The 23,233-nt window shown below is 36.9% G+C and overlaps 1 protein-coding gene across 4 annotated transcripts in view; it reads left to right on the top strand.

Moving 5' to 3' along the window:
- SWIP (strumpellin and WASH-interacting protein) overlaps positions 1–23,233 on the top strand; it is a 496,362-nt gene that overhangs the window by 310,671 nt on the left and 162,458 nt on the right. For all 4 annotated transcript variants that reach the window (XM_090381778.1, XM_090381779.1, XM_090381782.1 and 1 more), the window contains 2 exons: positions 493–661; positions 10,729–10,883. In XM_090381778.1, the coding sequence (XP_090237904.1) occupies positions 493–661; positions 10,729–10,883 (324 nt within the window). The remainder of the gene's footprint in view (positions 1–492; positions 662–10,728; positions 10,884–23,233) is intronic.

Here is a 23,233-nt window from a genome sequence, read left to right on the forward strand (position 1 = left end):
TAGACATGTCATGAACAGCATCACTGCCTAAGTTGGGAACATCCAGTATGCTGGTGGTTTCTGCCTCCTTTGCTTCCTTGGTCGTCAAAACATTCACCTTACATTGTGTACAGTGAAGTTATCACTGAAAGAAATAATTTTCATAGCTTGCCAATTTCTCATGAAATATCTTCTTGTTCTGCTAACCATTAAAGTATATTGATAGATAATTTATATATAATTTTTGTGCAGTATTACTTTTCCTGAGCTTAAGGCATTGAAAAAAAAAACAAAAAACAACATCAGAGCAAAAGTTGGGATTTTAATCCCAACCTTTGCTCTAATGTTAGTTTGTTCTCATGCTCCTTAAGAAAGAGCAAAACTTTCTCTGCTAGTAGAGTTATGTATATTTTCTTGGCCTGAATTTTAGTTTTAATCATTAAGAGTAATATACTCACTAGATGTTCATATTCAGATTGTTTTTGAAAGTAACATTCAGAACTTATTCATTAGAATTTCCTAGACCCTCTGTGCTGTGACATTGAAACTGATCTCCGGCTACATTTACATCTCCACTTACAATTGGATGACAGGAATCCATTTCACATAGGCATGAAAGATTTTACACAGTTTCTGGCCATTAGACCAATTAGGCTTTTTGATGAGCTAATTGATGTGAAAGGTAAGAAAGAATTCCTTCAGTTAATGTGCATATAAAAAGTCCCCTTCCCCACTGTATATGAGAGGTATTTCAAGAGTAATGAGACTGCTCACCTTTTTCAGTATCTTAGGTTTCCTTACGCTTGGGTTCCTTTTTTCTAAAGTAGCATCCTTCATGTGATGTAATTTTTGAGAGTGCTACAACTACTTCTGAAAATGTACACATAGTAGACAGTTTTCAGACATCTAGCATAGGATAACAGCAGTTGATTGTTTTACTTCTGTATCAGAAGCAGCTGACCGGGTGGGTCAAGTGCCTGCCTGGCAACCCTTAAGGTTGCGGGTTTGAATTCTGCCTCGCGCTTGGATCAGAGTAGAAAATGCAAAAACCTTGGCAGGTGCAATATGGCCACAGAAGTTGATGTGCCAACAACTAACAAAAAAATAAATAAAAAAAAATCGGAAGCAAATTTGTTGCCCCCATGGCTTATGTTTAAGTGTGGAAATACCCAGAAATCATATGAGGCAAGTTTGGTACTGTAGATGGTGTTTGTTCTACTTGTGTTCCACTAATGATCACCAATGCCTCCACCATATGTACATATGGTGCACCCCACCATATGTATATATGGTTTTAGAATGAATGAATCAAAGAAATGAATTTTAACTATCTTTATATAATATTCATCATTCATAGTTATTTCTGAGATACCCAGTTCAATAGAGCATCACTTTTCCTGATGGAGGTGCTGTGGAAAATTTCTTCAGTCAAGGTGATTTTTTGTGTTTCCTGCTGCTTTGCTTCTGGGCCATAATGTGAGATCCAAGGCTCATCACAGGTGATTATGGATGATAAAAAATCAAGGTTTTTTTCAGCAATAGTCATATTTTACTGTCAGGTTTCCATGCATGTTTGTTTTAGTCGCCATTGAGATCGTGGGGAAATCATCTTGCTCATCTCATGCTTAATATTACTGTTAGTCTGGTGAATCCCTTCCAGTGGCAAATTTAAAATAGCAGACAGTTCCCATAACAATAATATTTTGTCCTCATATAACAGCTGATTTGCTTTTTTGATAAATGCATCTGTAATGGCTATCCCTGTTCTCCATCTCAAGCACTGTAAACTTTTTTTTTTTTTTTTTTTTGCTACCCTCAAAATGTTACCATCTGAATACTGTTACTCTGCTCATTTCTTTTAGCCAAATGGCTTTCTTTAACATCTCTAACATCTGTTGACTGCTTTGTCTGAGTTTCACAAAATTTTATGCTACGTCTTTATCTTAAAATGTGTGCAAAATATCTTTCACTGTCTCCATTAAGAAATGAGGCTTAGTAGAGCATTAGGTTTAGTGAGCTATGGCACAGATACAGTAGAACAAAACAATCAGTTAATTGTGTGGTGTTCTCACATGAACATTGCACTACTGACTGACCAAATGCCATTCCACAATATGACACATGGACCTTATTGATCAAATCGTTTCCAATGAACAGTTTTGCCAGTCTCGTTACTTTTAAAGTGCCTCTTATACACACACACTGTCCTTTTGCAATTCTATAGCAAAAAAAGTGTTAATAATACATTGGTGGACAAATTGGTGTGTTATAAATCAACACAGTATAACAGCCTTAATTACTCTTTACTATCCCTGAGAACCATGCAACACATATTGGACTCATGTTAACAAGGGTGTTTAAGAGTTCTGATAGTATTCAATGCTGTGTTTCCAGGTGAGCAGGTCTCAAAGAAGGTTCTGGGATGGTTTATGACTTTAAATTTTTCTTCCCAGAACATCCCAGGCATGCTTTTAATGGGATTCAGCTCAGGAAATTTTGGTGGCAGCTCCACTCAGGATAATACTGCACCTAAAGGAAGCCCTTCAAACAGTTACACTCTGTGGGAATCGCAGTATTAGGCATTACGAGGAACTGATAGCTTACTATCTCATCCCAAAAAAAAGTCTGACATAGAATTCCAGGATTTCAATCTTCCTCACATGAGTTGTGCAGTTTCATATATATGTATATACATTGCATATTAGACCTGTCAAAACCATCTTCTTTATATGTTAGTTTGAGGTCTGTCTTTCAAATAATAATAAGATCTTCCAAGAAGTAAACTACAGATTTAATCTGTATTTATCTACAAACTTCACATTTCAGCTTGCACTCAGGTTCAATTGACATATGTATGTCAATTGAACCTGACACCATACGAAATATGTAAAGTGAAAGGGACACACATAGCCTTCTTGAATACAGACCTTTCTCCCATTGACTGAGGGATCCAGTTTTGTCTGTGATAGTCCATACTTTGTCAGCAGCAAACACAGAAGAGAATTACTGTGCTGTCATCTCCTTACATCATCTGACAGTTGGAGCTAGATATCAGTCAAAATGGTGGCGTGCCATTTTGTCACCCTTGTATAGCTTTTTGAGATATTTGGGCTTTCTAAATCTACTCTGCAGTCATGATATTACATGTGAATGGATATTCAGGTCCCTTTCTGCCTTTCTACAGAATTAATACAACTAGATTGGGCTGTGAAACATTATTTACACATGTTTTGTGTTTGGTTGACTGAGTGAACTAGACAGCCTAATCTTCTTAAAAACAACCATATTTGTATATCAGAATGAAGTTGCTCATTTGTATCTTTTTTTTTTGTCCATCAATGTATTTACCTGTCATGTAAATGTATTTTTTAATAGTTATCCCAAAGAGTACCATGGTTAGGTTGAGGGCTGAATATATAAAAAAGAAACTTGGTAACATTGTATTCAAAACTTTATATGTTGTAACTTAGGTTGTATATGAAAGCTGTTCCAAAAGTAACCACAAGGAAAATACAGAAGAGAGCACACAAAATAAAGGCATTCAATGAAAATAGCTGTCACAGAAAAAAAAAAAAAAAAAACATAATAAGAAAACTGTACTGCAGAAAAGGCCACTATTATAAATACAACTAGATTTCTAATAAATTAATTCTGAATAATAAATAATATTTCGTTATTTCTTTTGAATGAAATTTATAAATGATAGGAAATACATTAAAAATCATACTCATACAATATATATTTGTTTTAAAATGATAATTTCAGATTCAAAAGTTTAATTAAAATTCTGAGTACCATGAGTGGGTAAAAATTGGGTTTCTGAATGTTATTAGTCTCAGTGAATACACATGCAGAAAGATAGTACTGGAGGAAAAGGGGGTGGGGAAGTTAGTTTGATGAATTAAGTTCAGTAGTACAAAGATGATGACTGGTTATTTTATATGTTTTAATAGCTATAGAACAGTGATTTCTAACCTTTTTAGTATGCAACTCCATATTAATAATTTATTAAGAAAGATTTGTGATCTTCATTCACTTACCAAAAAATTAGAAATTTATTCAATATCTAGTAGTGCCACTTTTTGCCTGAATTACAGCTTGTTTATATTGTGGAATGGATTTCACTAGGTATCTGAGGGAGTCTTCAGATTTGACCATTCTTCCATCAGATATAAGTTAGTTGCTGTATTTTGTTCTCAGTATCGGACTATGAAGCCAAACTGCCCTTTCCAATATATCCTAGACATTCTCAATTGGATTCAGATCTGGAGAATTTGGCAACAACGGTAAATGTTGGAAATCTTGGGAATGTTCCGCAAACCATTAAGATATAATTTTTGCATGGTGGAAAGTTGCATTCTCATCTTGAAAAATCAATTGCAATCTGGATAAAAATGAAGTATTGCAGAAGTAAGTTGGTGTGATACAACAGAAGATATTCATTGGAGGTAATGTAGCCTTCTAATGGCATGAGTGCATCCAGCCCATACCATGATACCACCTCCAGTTGCTTCAGTAGTAGACCCAAGGCAGTCTGGATACATGGCTTCATGAGGTTTATGCCACACCCTCACCCGACATTTGGTGCAAAAAAGTGTTAATTGAGACTCTTCAGGCCACATGATCTTTTCCATTGTTCTGCAATCAAGTTTTGGCATTGCAGAAGCATCTCTCTGGCCAATTTTTTTTTTTTTTTTTTTTTTTTTTTTTTTGCAGAAAGAAGTGGCTTTTGCACTTCTTTCTGCTATCAGCACACAACTATTAAATACTAAATTCTTGAACTCCTTCTACATAGTTCAGTCGAAAATGGGTCTTTCTTTCTTTGCCTTAATAGAATTTTTCAATAATTTTCTGTACACTTGACCTTTATTCTGATTCACAATGAAACAAATCACAAACTGTTATTGATGCGAATGCATGAATTTTGAACTGGCACTTAGCTACTATTTGAATATAAACACAGCTCTGCCTTGTAAAAATATAAAAATAAATCTCTGTGCCTCTCACTTGTTGACATTAAATTTTATTTGTCCATAAATTTAAAAGTTGTATTATGCATGTGCATTTTGTTTATGCTCATCATTGCCATTGTTCCAGAGAAATCTCATAGTTGGATATTTAACAAATAAGTGATAATTGTTAAATGTTGATTTCTGCTAACTATGTCAAATATTTTCCATTTTGCTCAAGATTAATTGAAAGAAAACTCACTTTTCTATATGCTGCTGTTCACTTTTCAGTATAATAAAACTATGCATTATTTATCATTTTACATGTTGGCATCTGCTAAATATATGAAAACACTTGTTACAACATAAATGTTGTAACAAATGCAGAGGAAGCAGAATCCATGCTCTACATTTTGCATTTATTCTGTTTTCTGGAAAATGGCTGTCTACCTGTTTCAGAAATTGCTCATCAAGCTCTGTATTCTGGTATTGGTCCCATCAAAATATCACAACCTCTCCCTGTTAGTTATGAAAATTCTTATAAATTCAGCAAGTAATGATTAGCATAGCCTTGGATTTGTAAATGAGTATGCTCATCAGGCTGCCAAAGCCCAACCTTTGCTATCTTGGCACATATTTCAGTTCACTTACTATTATTGATCTTCTATGTGAAGGGTACCATGTGCATTGGAAACAAGCACAGCAAAGTCATACAAATAATAACTTCTCACAAATAAAGAGTGGTTCATGATTTTTAGTTATCTTGCTTGCACTCAGACCAATAGGAAGAAGTTTCCTTGTAAAGATACATATTGGACATAATTATCTCATACAGCTACTCACTGGAAATAACTCTCCTCAGTGTCCACTCTGTACTTCACCTTTTATAGTTAAATAAATACTTATTAAACTATCCATATTATCAGTTTTTGGAGAAGGTAGAGCAGGTGATCTCAATAGCTTCCTCGTGTTGAAATGTTTGGTCCTCAAGCCTCTACAAAAAACCCATGTATAGACATTGCCAAAGTAGATTATTCCACTCTACACAAATAACAGTATTATAAGGGCAGGCATCTTAACTCTTACAAGAATGGAATAGAACAGATGGTGCACGAACTGGGATTATGCAAAATTCTTGCAAGATGCTCTGACGGTAAAGAAAAGTAAAAAAAAGTAAAGTAAAGTAAAGTAAAGAAAAGTTCCTTCTTGTCGCCAATTAGACGAATGAAAATTTAAAGAGGACACTATTATGCATGAGGTACATGACATAATATTGCACACTTGTGAAGAATTGAATTTCAGAGTGCAGCCATGCCACTTGTATTAGTAATATTACTTGTATGCACCAGTAAATACATGGTACCATTTAAATGGAAGTAGCACCAGCATGGGCTGAGTCATAGTTCATTAACTGAACTGTGCACACACATCTAAGCCAGTGTTTCTGAATGTGGGCCAGCATGCTGAACCATGACAGTCAGATTGCTACAGAGTTCTTTCATGAAACAAATACCTACCTTTATCAATCAAGACCTCACTCATCATCTTATCACTACTTCAACCCTATGATACTGTCTGAATTGTGGATAAAGATCAGGTCCAGAGTATTCTTGAGTGTAGTACTTTCCATAGCATGCTGATATAAGTAACATTCATTTGGTCAATTTAATAATTTTATCCCCCCATGGTGCTTCTCTTGTGCCTTAATCTATAAGTCGACTCAAATCTCTTGCCTCTATATGCAAGCACTATATAGAGGCCAGATTATTCTACAGGTGTTCAGGATTGCGACTTTCTGCAGTTACCTGTAAGTGTTCTCTGGTAGACCTATTGCTGCTAGGCTGTTAGGTAGGGTCTTTGGCACTGTACCGGTGGTTTACACGATGATCAGGGTGGTCGTTACTTGTTGCATATGCCACATCTCTTTGATCTCTTGTCTTAGATTCGTGTACTTCCTGATCTTTTCCTTGTGGGTGTTCTGGAGGTTACCAGTGTTGGGCAATGCTATGTCAATCAGACAGGTAGCTTTTCCTTCTTGTCGACAAGGGTTATGTCAGGTCTGCTGTGCAGAATTGTCTTGTCTATTATTATGGCGTGGTCTCAGTACACCTTGTGGGTTGGGGTCTCTAGTACTGCCTAGGGTTCGTACTTGTAATACGGTACACTTTCTTTGATCAACTGGTATTTCCTTGCTAGCTTCTGATGTATTATCCTGGCTACTTGGATATGTCTACGAGTGTACTCAGTCTGGGTGATCACCTTGCATCCTCCTGCGGTGATGTGTTTGATCATTTCTGAGGCTAGGTGGCATTGTCTACATGTATCAGCAAGGTGCCTCCGTAGCCAGGTGGGAAGGAGCAGCAGTGCATAGCACACGCTTCTTGATTACACCGGGGTTCGAGCCCGTCACCACCAAATACGGAGGATGCGGAAAGGTCAGGGAATGACCACTGCATATCCCGGAACAATATGGCCTTAGTTGCTAATGCTCCTAAAAACCAAATAACAAACAAACATGTATCAGCTGACACTCTGGGCTCCTTGGCGATGTATTTTCTATAGTTTCTGGTGCTGATTACCTGGTCTTGAATGGCAAGCATGAATCCTTCAGTCTTGGGGAAGAGCATTCTTCCCACTCCAAAGAAGTCACTCCATGTCTGCCATGGAGTGACTTCTTTGCCCATCTTTCAAGCTTTGTTTGTGCCATCTGGGTGGGATTTGACTCCTCACTTAGGTTGAGTGGGGGTATGTGGCTTGTCTATCTTCCTTGTGGCCTGGTAGAATGCTGCTGTGTTTTTCTGGAAGTAATCTTTCAGGTTAGCTATCACTGTTTTCTGTTGCTCGATGAGGTCTATCAGGCCCCTTCCTCCCTCTTTTCGAGTTATTTTCAGTCTCTCCACAGCTTATTTCGGGTGGTGTTGGCGGCTCTTGGTCATCATTGTCCTTGTTTTTCTCGTGATATCCTCCAGCTTGGTGTTAGTCCAATCAATGATCGTGAAGGAGTATGTTAGGATTTGGACTGCATAGGTGTTTATGGCTTTAAATGTGTTCCCTTCATTCAGCTTTGTTTTTGCTTTGAGCAGGCTTCTGAGTCTCTGATGGTATTTTTTGGTCAGGCAGCCCTTGATTTCCATGTGCTCTAACTGCCAAGCCTGTATTATTCTCAGGTATTTATAGATCTCTTCCCCTCTCATGGCTTCAATCTCTTTACTAGTCCGCAGCTGGTAGTTTTGGCCAACTAATTTTCCCTGATGCAATCCCTTGGGCCTTGCATTTATCTAGACCAAATTCCATCCTGATATCATTGCTGAATTCTTTAGTGAATCCAGTTTAATTGCTGGAGTTTCTTTTTTGTTGCCAAATAGAGCTTGATGTCATTCATGTACATCAGGTGAGAGAGGATACACAGGATTTTCCTTCATTCTTTGAGGTTACATCACAAAACTACAGTGGGCTCAAGGCATCTCCCTGAAAGATTCTTCTCCTGATGGTGATCGGTCTGGTTGTTATATTCTCAACCTTGATGATGGTACTCCATTTTGTCATGGCTGCCTCTGGGAAATTTGTCACTGTCAGATTGACTTTGTAGATCTTCAGCATCTCTATTTGCCAGTTATGAGGCATGGAGTTGAAGGCCTTGTGGTAATCTATGTAGGCCATGTACAGGTTGCGCACGCTTCAAGTAGGCTTGCTCTATAACTGCAGCATCTATGGTTAATTGCTCCTTGCATCCTTTGCTGTTTTACCATTATGTTCTGGCTCTCCAAGTGGTCTGCTGTCTTCTTGGTTATGCATCTGGTCAGGATCTTGTACATCATTGGGAGACTGGTGATAGGCCTGTATTTCACTGGATATCTTGGTCTTTAGCCTTCAGATATGTGATTCCTTGAGGGAGAAACTTTGGGCTTGTCTCTGGGTGCCTTATCATTTGGGCGAACTGCTCTGCTAGGTGCTTGTATGTGCAAGTACTAGTAGTTTTTGTACTAGTAGTTGTGAACGTTATCTATTCCTGAGGTTCACTTCCTGATAGACTTTTTTCTTCTTCCTCCCAAATCTCCCACTCTCATCTATTGTACGTCCTTGGCTTTCTTCCATTCTATTTCTATCCAGGGAGCTTGGCTACTATTTATTATTATTATTATTATTATTATTATTAAACAAAATAATTTTATTGCAAAAAGCAAAAAATTATTAATTTTTTTTTGTATTTTATTAAAATACACAACAATTTTAATTTGAAAAAATGTATTGTTAGGTACGTGGCATATTGTTGTTCCTTGGTGATGTTAATGTTTACAACTGCAGCTGGTTTCAATTTTCTAGTTGCATGTACATAGCTTGTAGAGATGCAGAGGATGTTGCTATTACTAATAGCCTTCCACAACTTTTCATTACCTACTAGAATACCAGAAAATGCTAATCACCAAACACTCTTGATCTTTTCCACACCAACAACCATTCAAAGTATATAGTTAATGTTATTAGTCCCCTGGGTATCTCCAAACACAATTTAATGATAATCTCTTTTGCAGAAGGATCCCTTTACAATGGCAATTCTCAGTTGCACATGTAATTTGATACTATAAGAATACAAAATGGGATGATCTGCATGATTTGTGTTCTTGTTCTCTGTGGTGAAATATGGCTTTAAATCTGCCGATCCCAATATTTGCTGATTATATCAGTGAAATTATTCTTGTATTGATGAAATTCATCATTTCACTTTAACTCGTGTCCTTTATTTGAACTTAAATATTTTAATACACTAAGGCTATTCAAGGTAAGAACATAGCAATTGGCTTGTATCCAAATCTCCAACTTCATTTTTTGCATACTAAATCTTATAACAGTATGAACAAGTTCTGAATAAATCCAAGCTTAATTTTGTACTGCTTAATTTTGGTCTCTGACCAAAGTTGTTGGCCAGAATTTGTAAAAAAGGCTAAGAGTAGGAAATTTTTTTTTTTTTTTTGGTGGTCAGCAAAAAATAAAACAATATATATCAGTATGTTGCAAGTCTTGAGGGAGGGGTAGAGGAAAACCTGTCCATTTCTGTTCGCAAGAGAAGCATGGTGTTCTTAGAAGGGGATGAGGAGACCACCCAATTATTTCCAAATGGAAGAAGGCCTGCCAACATTAGAATATAATTTGGAAATGGTCACCAAAGAGATCAGTTGAGATTCTTGTGCAACAGAGACCTTGAAGAGGTTTAGGTGCACATCAGTGATTTAATCCATATTGTGATGTTGTATTATGTCTATACAAGTGTTATGTACTTTGCGCATGTTATATGAGTCTCTCTCTCTCTCTCTCTCATGGCCATTCTTCACCTTGTGTCATTTGGCATTACATTTCACATTTTTGTAAAATTGTTTTGAAAGAACCCATTCAAATTGTAACTAAATTAATATATAAAAGTCTTTGTTGTCATTACTCACCTATTTTTAATCACTAAAAGAATCTGAAGCAATTTATGTAAAAAGCTAAAATTAGTAAAGAATTTTACCACAGCACATTCAATAATAGCTAAAGATAAATGCATATTTAGATATGATTGAATCATTTAAGATATATGAATCTTAAATGTATGTTTATAAGAAAAGCATGTGTTAGGAAAGTTTCTTCTTTCTTTGGTTTTCAGTATTAGAGCAGTCATCATAGATAAAGTTATTTAGTTTTAATTTAGAATTCCTTTCAATTTTTTTAATGAATAAAATAAGGAGAGTGAATATAAAAAACTTGTTCATATTAATTGATAAAATGAGTTGCCATTCAAAAATGAACCTATTATTATTTTCAGCATATGTGGAGCATTATCTTGACAGAATATTTTATAACTTGACTACCGTTGCTTTACATGATTGGAAAACCTATGGAGAGATGAGAAGTTTAGCAAAACAGAAATATGGATTAGTTACAGTAGAAGCACATCTTCCTAGTCAAACTCTGGAACAAGTAATTTATTTTTTTATATGACCAACTTTTAATAAGTTAAATTTTCAGGTACAAAATTTTGACATGATTGCAGCATGTGAGATAAATTTTGAGGCAGGGCACTGCAATCTGGAAGGAATATTTTTTGTTATTTCTCAGATGTATTTAGCAATGCAAAGTATTCCAATAAACATAAATTGCCATTTAAGATTTGCAATACACGAACTCCCCGACTTATGGAAATTTGACTTTATGTAAGATTTTGCCAGCCAGTGCAAACAAAAAAAAATCTTGGAAATGTATTTTGCATCCCGTAGGAATAAATGGAGGTATCGTGAAAATATTGTAATGTGAACCCAATAACACTTTTTTTTTTTTTTTTTTGTAATTCGTTTCAAGTCCTTGGAAGGAAAATTTCACTATATTACTAAGCTATTTATCTCTCTAAAAGGTCATATTTATAATGGAAATTGTACTACCCTTTCATTGTTATATGTTCCATTATAAGAATCAGTTTTGAACGCCTTTGTGATAGTTTTCTAAAACACGTTTCTGGAGGTCACTACCAAAAAATAATAAAAACAATTTGCACTTTCCAGTTTATTGGGTTTTTCTGTTAGTGCATCTAATTATAAATGGGTATTAAACTTAATCTTATTGCATTTGCAATAATACCAATAACTGCAATTGTGCAGGTTTTTTACACTATTATGGTGAAATGTGTTCCCCTTCACTGAAATCTCCAATTATATAAAAAACAAATTTTCAGAAACTTCTCCCTCTTCATTCCTATTTACGTATTACAATGATGAAGGGAAAGTGACCAACGAAATGTGCAAGTGGTGGTAGTGCCAGGAAACGAAACAAAATTGATTTAGAAATAAAGATGAAAATTATTAAGAAGTACGAAGCAGGGCAAAGTTTGTAATCTATTGCAAGCGAATTAGGTCTCGCTGCTTCAACAGTGAATACTATTTTAAAGGACAGTGCGTGGAAGAACATGTCAAAGGATCAACGCACTTAAGATCATCAGTGATCACAAAACAGCATTCAGGTGCTATATCGAAGATGGAACAGCTGTTAATAATATGGATGGGAAATCAGATTCAGAAACGAGTGCCTCTGAGTCTAATGACCATTCAAGCAAATGCAAGAAATATAACGATATTAAGGATAAGTACGGCGAACCCCAAGCCATGTTCGTGGCAAGTAATGGGTGGTTTAATAGGTTCAAGCATCACGCTTGTTTCCACAACTTTAAAGGATGCAGCGAAGTCGCCAGTGCTGATTCTGAAGTTGCAGAGAAAATTTTTTGATGTGTTGGAAAAAATTATTGATGAAGGTGACTGTTCAACGCAGCAAATTTTTAACATTGATGAGACTGCTCTGTATTGGAAAAAAATGCTAGATCGAACATACATTGCCAAAGAGGAAAATAAAATGCAGGTTTCAAGGTGTCAAAAGATAGGGCCACGCTCTTGCTTGGGGCTAATGCAGCGGGAGATTACAGATTAATACCACTGCTTGTTTACCATTCTGGAAATCCTCGTGCATTGGGCATCAATAAAGCCACCCCACCCATGCATTTCCGAACGAACCAGAGAGCATGGACAACAATATCTCTCTTTGAGGATTGGTTTAAATGCTGCTTCATTCTTGAGGTTGAAAAATATTGTAAAGACAATAATGTTCCCTTCAAATTTTTGCTTCTGTTAGATAATGCTCCTGGACATCTTCCACATTTAGATGATTTCAATTCGAACATGAGAGTCATATTTCTACTGCCAAACACTATTTCACTCATCCAACCTATGGATCAGGGTGTTATTTTGAATTTAAAAGCATACTACTTACACACAACATTTGCTCAGGCATTGTCACAGTAGACAGTGAGAGATATTTTACGTTAAGAGACTTTTGGAAATCTTACAATATTTACCATGCATCTTAAACATTAATAAGGCCTGAGCAGAAATTACTAAAAGTTGTTTAAATGGTGCATGGAAGAAAATATGCCCACAGCACGTAAAAGGCTTTGAAGGGTTTGAAAAAGACGAATTATATGAAGAGGTTACAGATAAGATTGTAAAGACTGCAGAGCTACTTCAGTTGGGGGTTCATACCAAAGACATGGAGGAGTTAATAGAGGAAGAAGAGAAGGATTATCTAACAAAGAACTTATTGATTTGCAGGCAGCAATAGTGAAAGAAGAAAATGCTGATGAAGCTCAAGATGAACCAAATGAGGAGCCAAGGCATTTCATCATCAATGGCGAGGTTTGAGAAGATGGATTCTGACAGCGAACGATTCTTAAAAGTTAACAGAGGGGTGAATGATATGTTACTATGATATGTGCTTGCAACAAAGAAATCTACGATGAAAAGAAAAAAGCCACCGCCCAGCCATCCATTAATATGTTCTTTCGTAAGGTTGAGTGGCTGACCCCTTCTAAATCTCCACAGCCCTCAACCTCTGCAGCAGGTTACTTATCAGCTGAAGATGTTGATTCTGGCAACGATGCTCGAGAGGTAAAACTTACTGATGTTATGCCTGTCGCCTCTCTTTTTTTGTAATTTTATAATTTTGGAATTTTTTTTTAAATTGCACATTTTTGTAATTTTTCCTGTGCATGAGATAAAAATCTGAATAAATACAATAAATAATTCTATTTACGTGTTCGTGGAACATTTTTTTTTTGATTCAATCAACTCAGCAAGCACAGTTGTGAGTGCTACACAAGCATGAGGAAAATTCTGACTTACATAGCATTCCACGGAACGCAGCCCTTATAAGTCGGGGAGTTCCTGTATCCTGTAATGCATGCACTCAACTCATTTTCAGTAAATAAATTTTCACTAATGACCTATTCTCATAATTACATCCTGCTAATCATACACATTATGATTATTTGACTATATAAGAACCAATAGTCGTGCCAGCATTGTAATGACTTTACATGTTTATAAATTATCAGTTTAGAAATTTTTGTTTGAATGCAGCCAACTATATATATAGCAGTAGTGGCCACTATTTTAGTGCATAAATTTACTCTACAATGTAGTTATGAAGCTGTTGACCAACTTAATGATTGTCAAAAACTAATTGTTGAGCTACAAGATTTGCTTACCCTTCCTGTAGGTACAAATTCATGACCAACTTCATTGATTGTCAAAAATTGATTTGGAGCTGCAAGGCTTGCTTTGGTTCCCTAACTTGCTCTTGTGAAGTTTACTCCTACTACATGGAGGACATTATGGGATATACTGATGAGAAAATTTTTAAGATATTACCATTTTAGCATGCGAACATGGTTTTATTTAGTGTATTAGTAGGATATAGATAAACTTATTACAAAACTTTACCCCATTCACTGTCAATATCCAAATTAAAAAGCAGCTGTATTTCTGAATTTTATATTTAATTTTGTCTTTTGGCAATGATTTTGGGTGGTAATTTGTGAGGAACCACTAATGGTACATAACTGTGCTTTTTTTTTTTTTTTTTTTTTTTTTTTATGAGAACCCCAAACACGAGAGGTATTATAACCTATAGTACTTAGTACCGTGCTTGGGTTGGAGGTTGAGAAGACGAAAGAAGATATTTGTTGATATTGGACTTGAACTTCTGTAGATTGTAATTTTCAGGAAATACGTATGAAGGAAGGTTGTTCCAGAAAATGGCAGTTGAATGAATAAATGAGGAAGATGAAAATTTGGTTCTGTGGGTTTGAAGTTGGACAGTAAATGGATGTTGGCTGGTGGCGGCACGTGTTCGGACTGTTTTGAAAGAGAGAGCGGGAATTATAGAAGCCAATTCAGAAGAACAGTGCCCATGGAAGTATCTGTAGAAGAGGCATGCAGCAGAAACAGTGCGTCTATGAGAAAGCGAGTGGAGAGACTCTGTTAGAGATGAATCATTAATTAACCTAACTGCCCTCTTCTGAATGGAATCAAGAAGCCTGAGAGAGGTTTTGGGGGCACCACCCCAGATGTGGGAACAATATTCCATTGCAGGGCGGATTTGCGATTTATACAGAGTGAGCAGCTGTTTGGGAGAAAAGTAACGCCGAGAGCGAAAGAGAAAACCAAGTTTTTTAGATGCAGAGGAAGCAATATTTGTAATGTGCTTGTGCCAAGAGAGATTAGAAGTCAGGGTAATCCCCAAAAGAGATATATCATTTTGCCTAGAAATCGGAGTGTCACTAAAGATAAGCATAGGAGCAGAAGAATCCTTTTTGCGAGATATAAGACAAGATTGAGTTTTAGAAGGGTTGAAATCAACTAAGTTGTATTTGCCCCACTGGAGAATTACCTGAAGATCGGCATTTAAGGAATTGGCAGCAGATTTTCGAGAACTTGAAGCTGATTGAGTTGGACAAGGTTTCTCAAAATGGAAAGTTGAATGCAATGTGCTATCATCGGCAAAACTATGGATAGGATTTCCAGTCAATGGAAGAAGGTCATTGATATACAAGAGGAAAAGAGTGGGGGAAAGAACTGAACCTTGGGGGACACCGGCATTAGTGGAGAAGTTAGAAGACAGAGAGCCATCTACCATCACCCTCAGTGAGCGATCAGAGAGAAAACTGGATAACCAATTACTAAAAACAGTTGGCAAACCATAAGATGGGAGCTTGTTTAGAAGACCTTTATGCCAAACACGATCAAAAGCCTTTGAGATGTCAAGAGCAACTACTTGTGTTTCACCGAACCTTTCCATTGAATTAGTCCATAAATGGGTAACATAAGCCAGAATATCACCAGTGGATCGACACTGACGGAATCCATACTGGCGATCGTTGATCAGACGGAAGGTTTCTAGGTAGTTTAAGAGTTGGCGGTTAATTGGTTTCTCCATTACTTTAGAAAGAGTAGAAGTAATTGCAATGGGACGATAATTGGATGGGAGGGATTTGTCACCCTTTTTAGGAACTGGCTGGATATGAGCAAATTTCCAAGCAGAAGGAAAAACACCTTTGGAATAAGAAAGTGAAAAAAGGCGGCAAAGAATAGGAGTAAGTTCAGGAGCACAGGTTTTGAGAACAAGTGGAGAAATACCATCAGGACCTGGAGCTTTCTTAGCATCAAGATTCATCAAAATCCTTCTGATATCCTTTTGACGGAAGACCACAGGAGGCATTGAATGGAGCGTGTTAGGAATGGTGGGAGGTGTTTTACCAAGATCATTAATACATGAGCTCGAAGAAAAATGGGATGCTAGCAGGTCAGCTTTATCCTTGGCTGAAGTGACAGCAGAACCATCTATCTGGTTTTGATAGAGGCAGGAGCAGAGATGAGCAAAAGTTGCGGCCAATAGCTTTGCAAAAAACCAGAATGCTCAGCTACCATTAGGGCAAGAAGCAAGTTTTCTACTCTTAGCCTGTTCAAACTCTAGTTTGGACTGATTAATAACTGCTTTACAATTGTTGCGAGCTTTGGTGTAGGCAGAAAATGAAACTGAAGAATTAGAAACAAGCCAATTACGATATGCAACGTTCTTCTCTTGGACAGCCTTAGCACATTTATTGGAAAACCAAGGTTTAGATAAAGGACGAGATTTTAAAGTGGAGTGTGGGATAAAGGATTCCATTCCTGCAAGAATAATTTCACTGACACGATCTGAGCAAACGTTGACATCAGAACTTTTGAAACAGTAATCCGACCAAGGAAAAGAAGAAAAGAAGTCTCTTAGGTCATCCCATTTTGCATTCTTGTAATGCCAAACAATACGAGGTTCGGAATAGCCATGAGATAAAGGTTCCATTGGAGAAGAGGCAATCACCAAGTTGTGATCTGAAGTGCCTAAAGGACCTCTCACTTCAACCTTGTACTTAGAAGGGTTGTTTGTGAGAAAAAGATCAAGCGTATTGGCTGTATGATTAGGATTGTCCGGTATTCTTGTAGGTAAATGAACAATCTGTGCTAGGTCATTAGTAATTGCAAAAGCCTCAGCATCTCGACCTGCTGGGTCGGTGTGACTAGAAAATGGAAGCCAGCTGGAGTTGTGAACGTTAAAATCACCAAGGAAAATTACCTCACTGTTAGGAAAGTTGGACTGGAGAAAGTCAAGTTGCAAAGAGAGGAAGTCAAAGAGCTCCAAGTGATTAGTGGAGTTGGGAGAACGGTAGAGACAACAGATGAATTTTACACAATGGGGTAGAGAGATTTTAAGCCAGAGAAGATCAAAGAGAGCAGATTCCAAATTGCCAAGTCTCTGACAGGGAATATCAGAACGGACATATGCACAAGTACCACCTTTGAGGCGAAAGCGATCATACAGCAAATAATTTGGACATCTGAGATGAGCAGTAGTTGAATCAACTGATAACTGAGATTCAGTCAGAAAAAATACATGGGGTTTGGAAGACTGCAAGTGGAAATGGACATCGTTGAGATTAGAATTGAGACCACGTATATTTGTGAAATGAATTAGGAAGTCCTTGGGAGGTTTAGATCTTTTCGCAGATAAGCTTGCTCTATTATTTTGACAATTCATGGTGTATTCAATAGTAAGAAAAAGTGAGTGGGACATGCTGTATGAAGTAATGAAATTTTTGGATATGGCGTACATGTGGTAAGAATATACCCAGATCCTTGACATAACGTGGCCTCGACAATGCTCCCCGCATACACACTACTCGGACTCCCTCCAGTCACTATCTGGCAGAGTAGAGGTAGCAAGATTATACACTAGCTGATCCGGAAGCTTCCTAGAGAGTTACCAATAGGTTCAGTCCGGTGTACTAACTAGCGGCCGGCCTGCGAACACCGTTTTAGAGCTGTACCCTCGAAATGTAAGGAATATTGGATCTCGCCACGACATTCATCATAACCTCAAAAATCATCAATCATACTGCATGATGGAAGAGATAGGGACGAAGAGGACAAGTTGGAACCACTAAGAAGAGAAGAGAACAACTGCATTAAAGACTGGTGATTTCCAGGATTGTAGCAAATTAAGGAGAAACACTGAAATGCTAACTTCGCAAATTAAACAGCATTTCTTATTTATCAGTACAAAAATGTAATCATTCTCCCACTTGTCACAATAATGAAAAGTTTCTGAATATTTGGAATTCATCTTATGTAATCAGTCATGTTATGAAATTAAATAAATAATGTTATATCACTTAAAATCAACTCTACTGACAAGACAAAACTAAAAAAAAAAAATGTGTATGTTGTTACCATCAAAAGGATGTTGGTAACAGTATGCATGAACACTAAGAGGCACTGTTTACAAACTAAACATGGCCATGTGATCTTTAGGGCCAAGAAACTGAATTTGAAATGAAGTGTGTTTACATTTGAATTTATTATTTATTTGATTTATTGATCCAAAGTGATTTTATGGACACCCCTGATAATAGTTCATCCAACTGACATCTAGATGGAAGTCATCGCTTTTTCTTTAAAATCACTTATTCTCTAAAACCACTTTTTTACTCAGTATCTAAAAAACTGGGTGAACAAAGTACCTTTCAAAACAGTGTTTTTCTTGGTTTCTCTATTGCAAAATTGAGAAATCTCTGTTGGATAGGATCAAAATGGTCCACACACACACATACATACACACAAACCCATGAGTTTTTGTACAGTTATACTGGGCTAAGTTGCTACTATTTCCAGTATTGGCTTGATATTGCATTGTTTGGAAAAGAAAAGGGATAACACATATGCAGAGTAAGATTATGTGAGCTGTGTTTGAAAAGGTGTTTTATTTCTATTTTGATAGATGTAAACAAAGTTTTGTGTATATTGCAAAGTTTAGTTAGGAATTTGTAAATAACTGAAGTTACAGAGAGAGAGAGAGAATATTACAGTAGGTAAACAGTAAAGGCTGATTATTTAAAAGAAAATATAAACTATGGTAGGTCAGGGCACGTTGGATGATTTCTTTCTAGTTATGTATGCCTTAATGTATTTAAAGTGAGAGATTTGCACAACATTAAAGTCTGGACACAGCTAGTTTTGATTAATATAGATGTGGCTTTTTCGGACTCACTAGCAGTGGTTATTAAAGAGTATGGGTATTCTTCTCATAAGGTCTTTAATGTTGATGAAACAGAACTTTATTGGAAAAAAATGTCATATACTTTCTCTCCTAAAGATAAATAATATGCTAGGAATTAAAACAGCTTAGGTTATGGCCAGCCTTTTGATTAGTGGAAAAAGCAAGAGACTTACAAGATATTCCAAGTCTTGTCTTCCTGTGATTTATAAGTCCATTCCAAAGCCTTGGCTGATATTGCTACCTATCCATCTTAACTTGATAATTTATATGAGAATATGAAATTGATCTTTTGATCTCCAAACTGGCTCATTGGTTCAAACAGTGAATAGAGGTATTTAAAGAATGCAAGGTTCAGATTCAAAAGTAGATTGCTGGATGACTTTATTGATAAAGTGCTATTGTATTTATCTAGTATACTATACCCAACAAACAGTATCTACAAAATGTTGCATATTTAAAGGTAGTCTAAGTGTAGTATATTGTTTTTGTAACTTTAATATGATTTTCTAGCCTAACTGTGGCTAAAACTAGATCCCACAAAAGTGGCATGGCTCATGGTAGCAAGATTTAGAGGTGGGGAGCTTGCAACAGTTGTTCAAGATCATGTTGCTTGCACTGACTGTGGCATATATGTCCAGCTGGCTCTAGTAAAATATACACCGATGAGCCAAAACATTATGACCAGTGAGTTATGCAAATTGAAGCAACTGTAGGTGAACTACGGTGCATGCGCTGGTTGGGACATGGTATAAAAAACACCTGATACTGAGCTCCATTAATCAGTGTTACTCTTGTTCTTCAGATGGGAAAGGCAGCTGACTTAAGCGAGTTTGACAAAGGCCAAATTGTAATGGCCAGATGACTGGGTCAGAGCGTATCCGAAACAGCAAGGCTGGTGGGGTGCTCACAGTCAGCCGTGGTTAGTAACTACCAAAAGTGGTCCGAGGAGGGGAAACCCACGAACTGCCGGCGAGGTGTTGGACAACCACAGCTCATCGATGCTCAAGGTGAGTGAAGGCTCTCCCGGATGGTACATGGCAACAGAAGGGCGAGCGTAGTGCAACTCGCCGGTAATTGGAATGCTGGTGACGGGAGTAATGTGCCACAACACACAGTACATCGAACCCTGCTGAAAACTGGGCTGCATAGCCGCAGGCCGCTCTGAGTACCCATGCTAACCACGGTTCACCAGCAACAGTGCCTACAATGAGCACACGAGCATTGAAACCGGACCTTGAGTGATTGAAAGAAGGTCGTCTGGTCTGATAAATCACGTTTCCTGTTGCACCATGTGGACGGCCAGGTACGTGTGCATCGTTTATCTGGGGAAGTGATGGCGCCTGGATGCACTGTGGGACGAAAACAAGCCAGTGGTGGCAGTGTCATGCTTTAGGCGATGTTTTGCTGGGATACCATGGGTCCAGTCATCCATGTGCCGGGCACTCTGACATCTACCACCTACCTAAACATCATTGCTGACAGGGTACACCTTTTCATGGCAACGGTCTTCCCCTCTGGTGGTGGTGCCATCTTTCAGCAGGATAATGTGCCATGCCACACCACCCAGATCATTTGAAACTGGTTTGTGGAACATGAGGAAGACTTCCAGGTATTGCCCTGGCCTCCAAATTCCCCAGACATCAATCCCATCAAGCCTCTGTGGTTTGTGTTGGAACAGCAGCTCCAATCTGGTGTGTCTCAACCACGGACCTTACAGGAGTTAAAGGATCTGCTGGTTACGTGTTGGTACCAGATGCCATGACTTGTTTAAAAATCTTGTAGGGTACGAGCTGTTTTGGCTGCACATGGAGAACCAACATTGTATTAGGTAGATACTCATAATGTTTTGGCTCATCAGTGTATGAAGCATGATCAGAAAGAATGGGGACTGACTTTTATCTAGAAATTGCAGCATCATAGTGAGTTGTAGTTTGCCACAATATGTTTGATAACTTATCTATACAGCAATGGGTGGTGCATTACATAGTAATGCACAAATCATCTGTTATCTGCAGTCAGCCCGAATTAGCCCACTTTGAATAGAAGATGTATTATGTGTTTAATTATATTTTAATATGAATAATTTTACTGAGCAGTGAATTGGCATCAATGATCTGATAAGAAATGATTTGCATTCTACTTGAAAAGTTGCTAGTGAACTTGGCATTTCTCATGGGATATGCCACTCAATTTTTAATACAAAATTTGGGAACACAACATGTTTTAGCCAACTTTGTGCCACACTTACTCACTGATAATTACAGAGTGGCAAGGTTTTGTACATTAGGATCTTTGTCAAACTTGTCTTCTCACTGATCCAGACTTTGTTCCTTCCATCATTGTGAGTGACAAGTTGTGAGTGCATGGTGATAACTTGGAAACAAGAGATCAGTATTTTCAATGGAAGACTCCGTCTTCTCCAAGGCCCAAAAAAAGCAAGATAATTTCAATCAAATGTGAAGATCATGCTTATTGTATTTTTTGATTCACAGGGCAAATTATGAATTTGTCCCGCATGGTAAATAGTAAACCAGGAATACTACAAAATAGTTCTGTGGTGATTGCATGATGCTGTTTGTAGAAAACAGTTAGAGTGAACTTCGAGGAATTAGTTCTTGCATCACGATTACTTGTATACTTGTTGGATGCAAGGATTTATTGCGAAACACGCCATAACTGTAGTCCTCCATGTTCCGTACTCGTTGACTTTTTTTTTTTTTTTTTTTAAATTTATTTTTCCAAAAGCTTAAATCTCCCTTGTAAATTACAGATTTACAATGACTGATTGAATTATTCAGAATATGATACAGCAACTATGCAACATTTCCAAAAGAAGACTATTGGGAGTCTCATCCAGAAGTTCAGAATCATTGAAATCAGTGTATATGTCAAGAAGACTAGTTAAAAGGAGATCCATATGAATATTTTGTACTCTTCATCATTTCCAAAATATTAGTTAATCCCTGAACTTTTTGATCATATTTCTACAAGAGATTCTTTTGTGAATGTTAGATGCAAAGAAGAAGAAATGCAAAAATTCACCATTTTTATGGATGAAATTGCTTGCTTCAGAAGAGTTGACACGATGAGAGAATTCAGTCTGAAAACTCTTTTTGATTATTTTAGATAATCAGTCAAGTTATAATCAGATAACAGTCTTTAGGATCTTTGTCAAACTCATGTTCTCACTGATCCACTTCCCAATATATTTCCCAATTCTATAATAACTGATTTGAGCAATCAGTTATTATAAAATTGGGGAAATATATTATTTTATGTAACAAAAATAGATAGCAGTAGGACTTGAGTATGTCTGCCATAGGCAAAAGTTATTTTATTTTATTTTTTTAAAGTAATCCATAAGCACAATAGCATTAGAATCTGCAGTATTTTGTTATGAGTTGAAGGATGAGGAAGACAGAAGATACTTGTTGATATTATTAGACTTGCATTTCTGTAGATTGTAAATTTTCAAGAAATATTTCAAAGGAAGGTCATTCTAGAAGGACTAAATAAAGGAAAGGATAGTTAGCTTGATGAGTTTGGAGTGGAACTGTAAGTGGATGTTGACTAGCTGAGCCATATGTTTGAAGTGGTTTGGAAGAAAGAAGTGGAATTACAGTTAACAGTGTCCAGCATCCAGATTTCCCCCTTTTTATTAGAATCTAAGAGTTTAACAGATTATGTCAGTGCTATCTCGAACATGGGTTGGCAAAAATTCCATGATGGGATGGATTTGTAGTGAGTTGGTAGTTGTGTAGAAAAAAAGTAATGCTGAGAGTAAAAGAGAGAACCTAGTTTTTCAATGCAGAGGGAGTAGTATTTGTAATATGCTTGTGCCAAGAAAAGCCAGGAATCACAATTATTCTTAGTATTATATCTAGTTTTATATAAAATCTGAGTGTTTTTGAAGATAAACATGGGAAAAATCCTCGTTTTTGAAGAATAAGACAAAGCTGGATTTCAGAAGGATTGAAATTAACTATTTTATGTAATGTAACCTGTAAGTCAGTGCAAAGGAACTGTGTTATCAGTGTTTAAGGAACTGATAGTGGATATTTGAGAAATTGTACTATTTGTTTAGAGCAGTTGAGAGATCAGTACTTTTTCATTAGACTTTGAATCTTTTTTCTGCATGTGCTATTAAAAAAAAAAGATGCAAGTCCTATAGCAGAAATACAAATAGACAACAGTTTTGCAACTTTGGCAACACTTAATTGCAAAAAGGTGCAAAATTTTTTGAATCTTATGGCATCCCTCATCTTATGAATTAAAGCACAACTGGGTTTTCATGTGCTGTGCTGTGCTGTGCTGTGGAGGTGCCTAACCTCCCAATGGATAGGTGCCAATAAGCACTA

Source organism: Mastigoproctus giganteus, chromosome 9 (genome assembly GCF_048544385.1).
Source record: "Mastigoproctus giganteus isolate SK-2022 chromosome 9, ASM4854438v1, whole genome shotgun sequence".
In the NCBI taxonomy this organism is placed as follows: Eukaryota; Metazoa; Arthropoda; class Arachnida; order Uropygi; family Thelyphonidae; genus Mastigoproctus; species Mastigoproctus giganteus.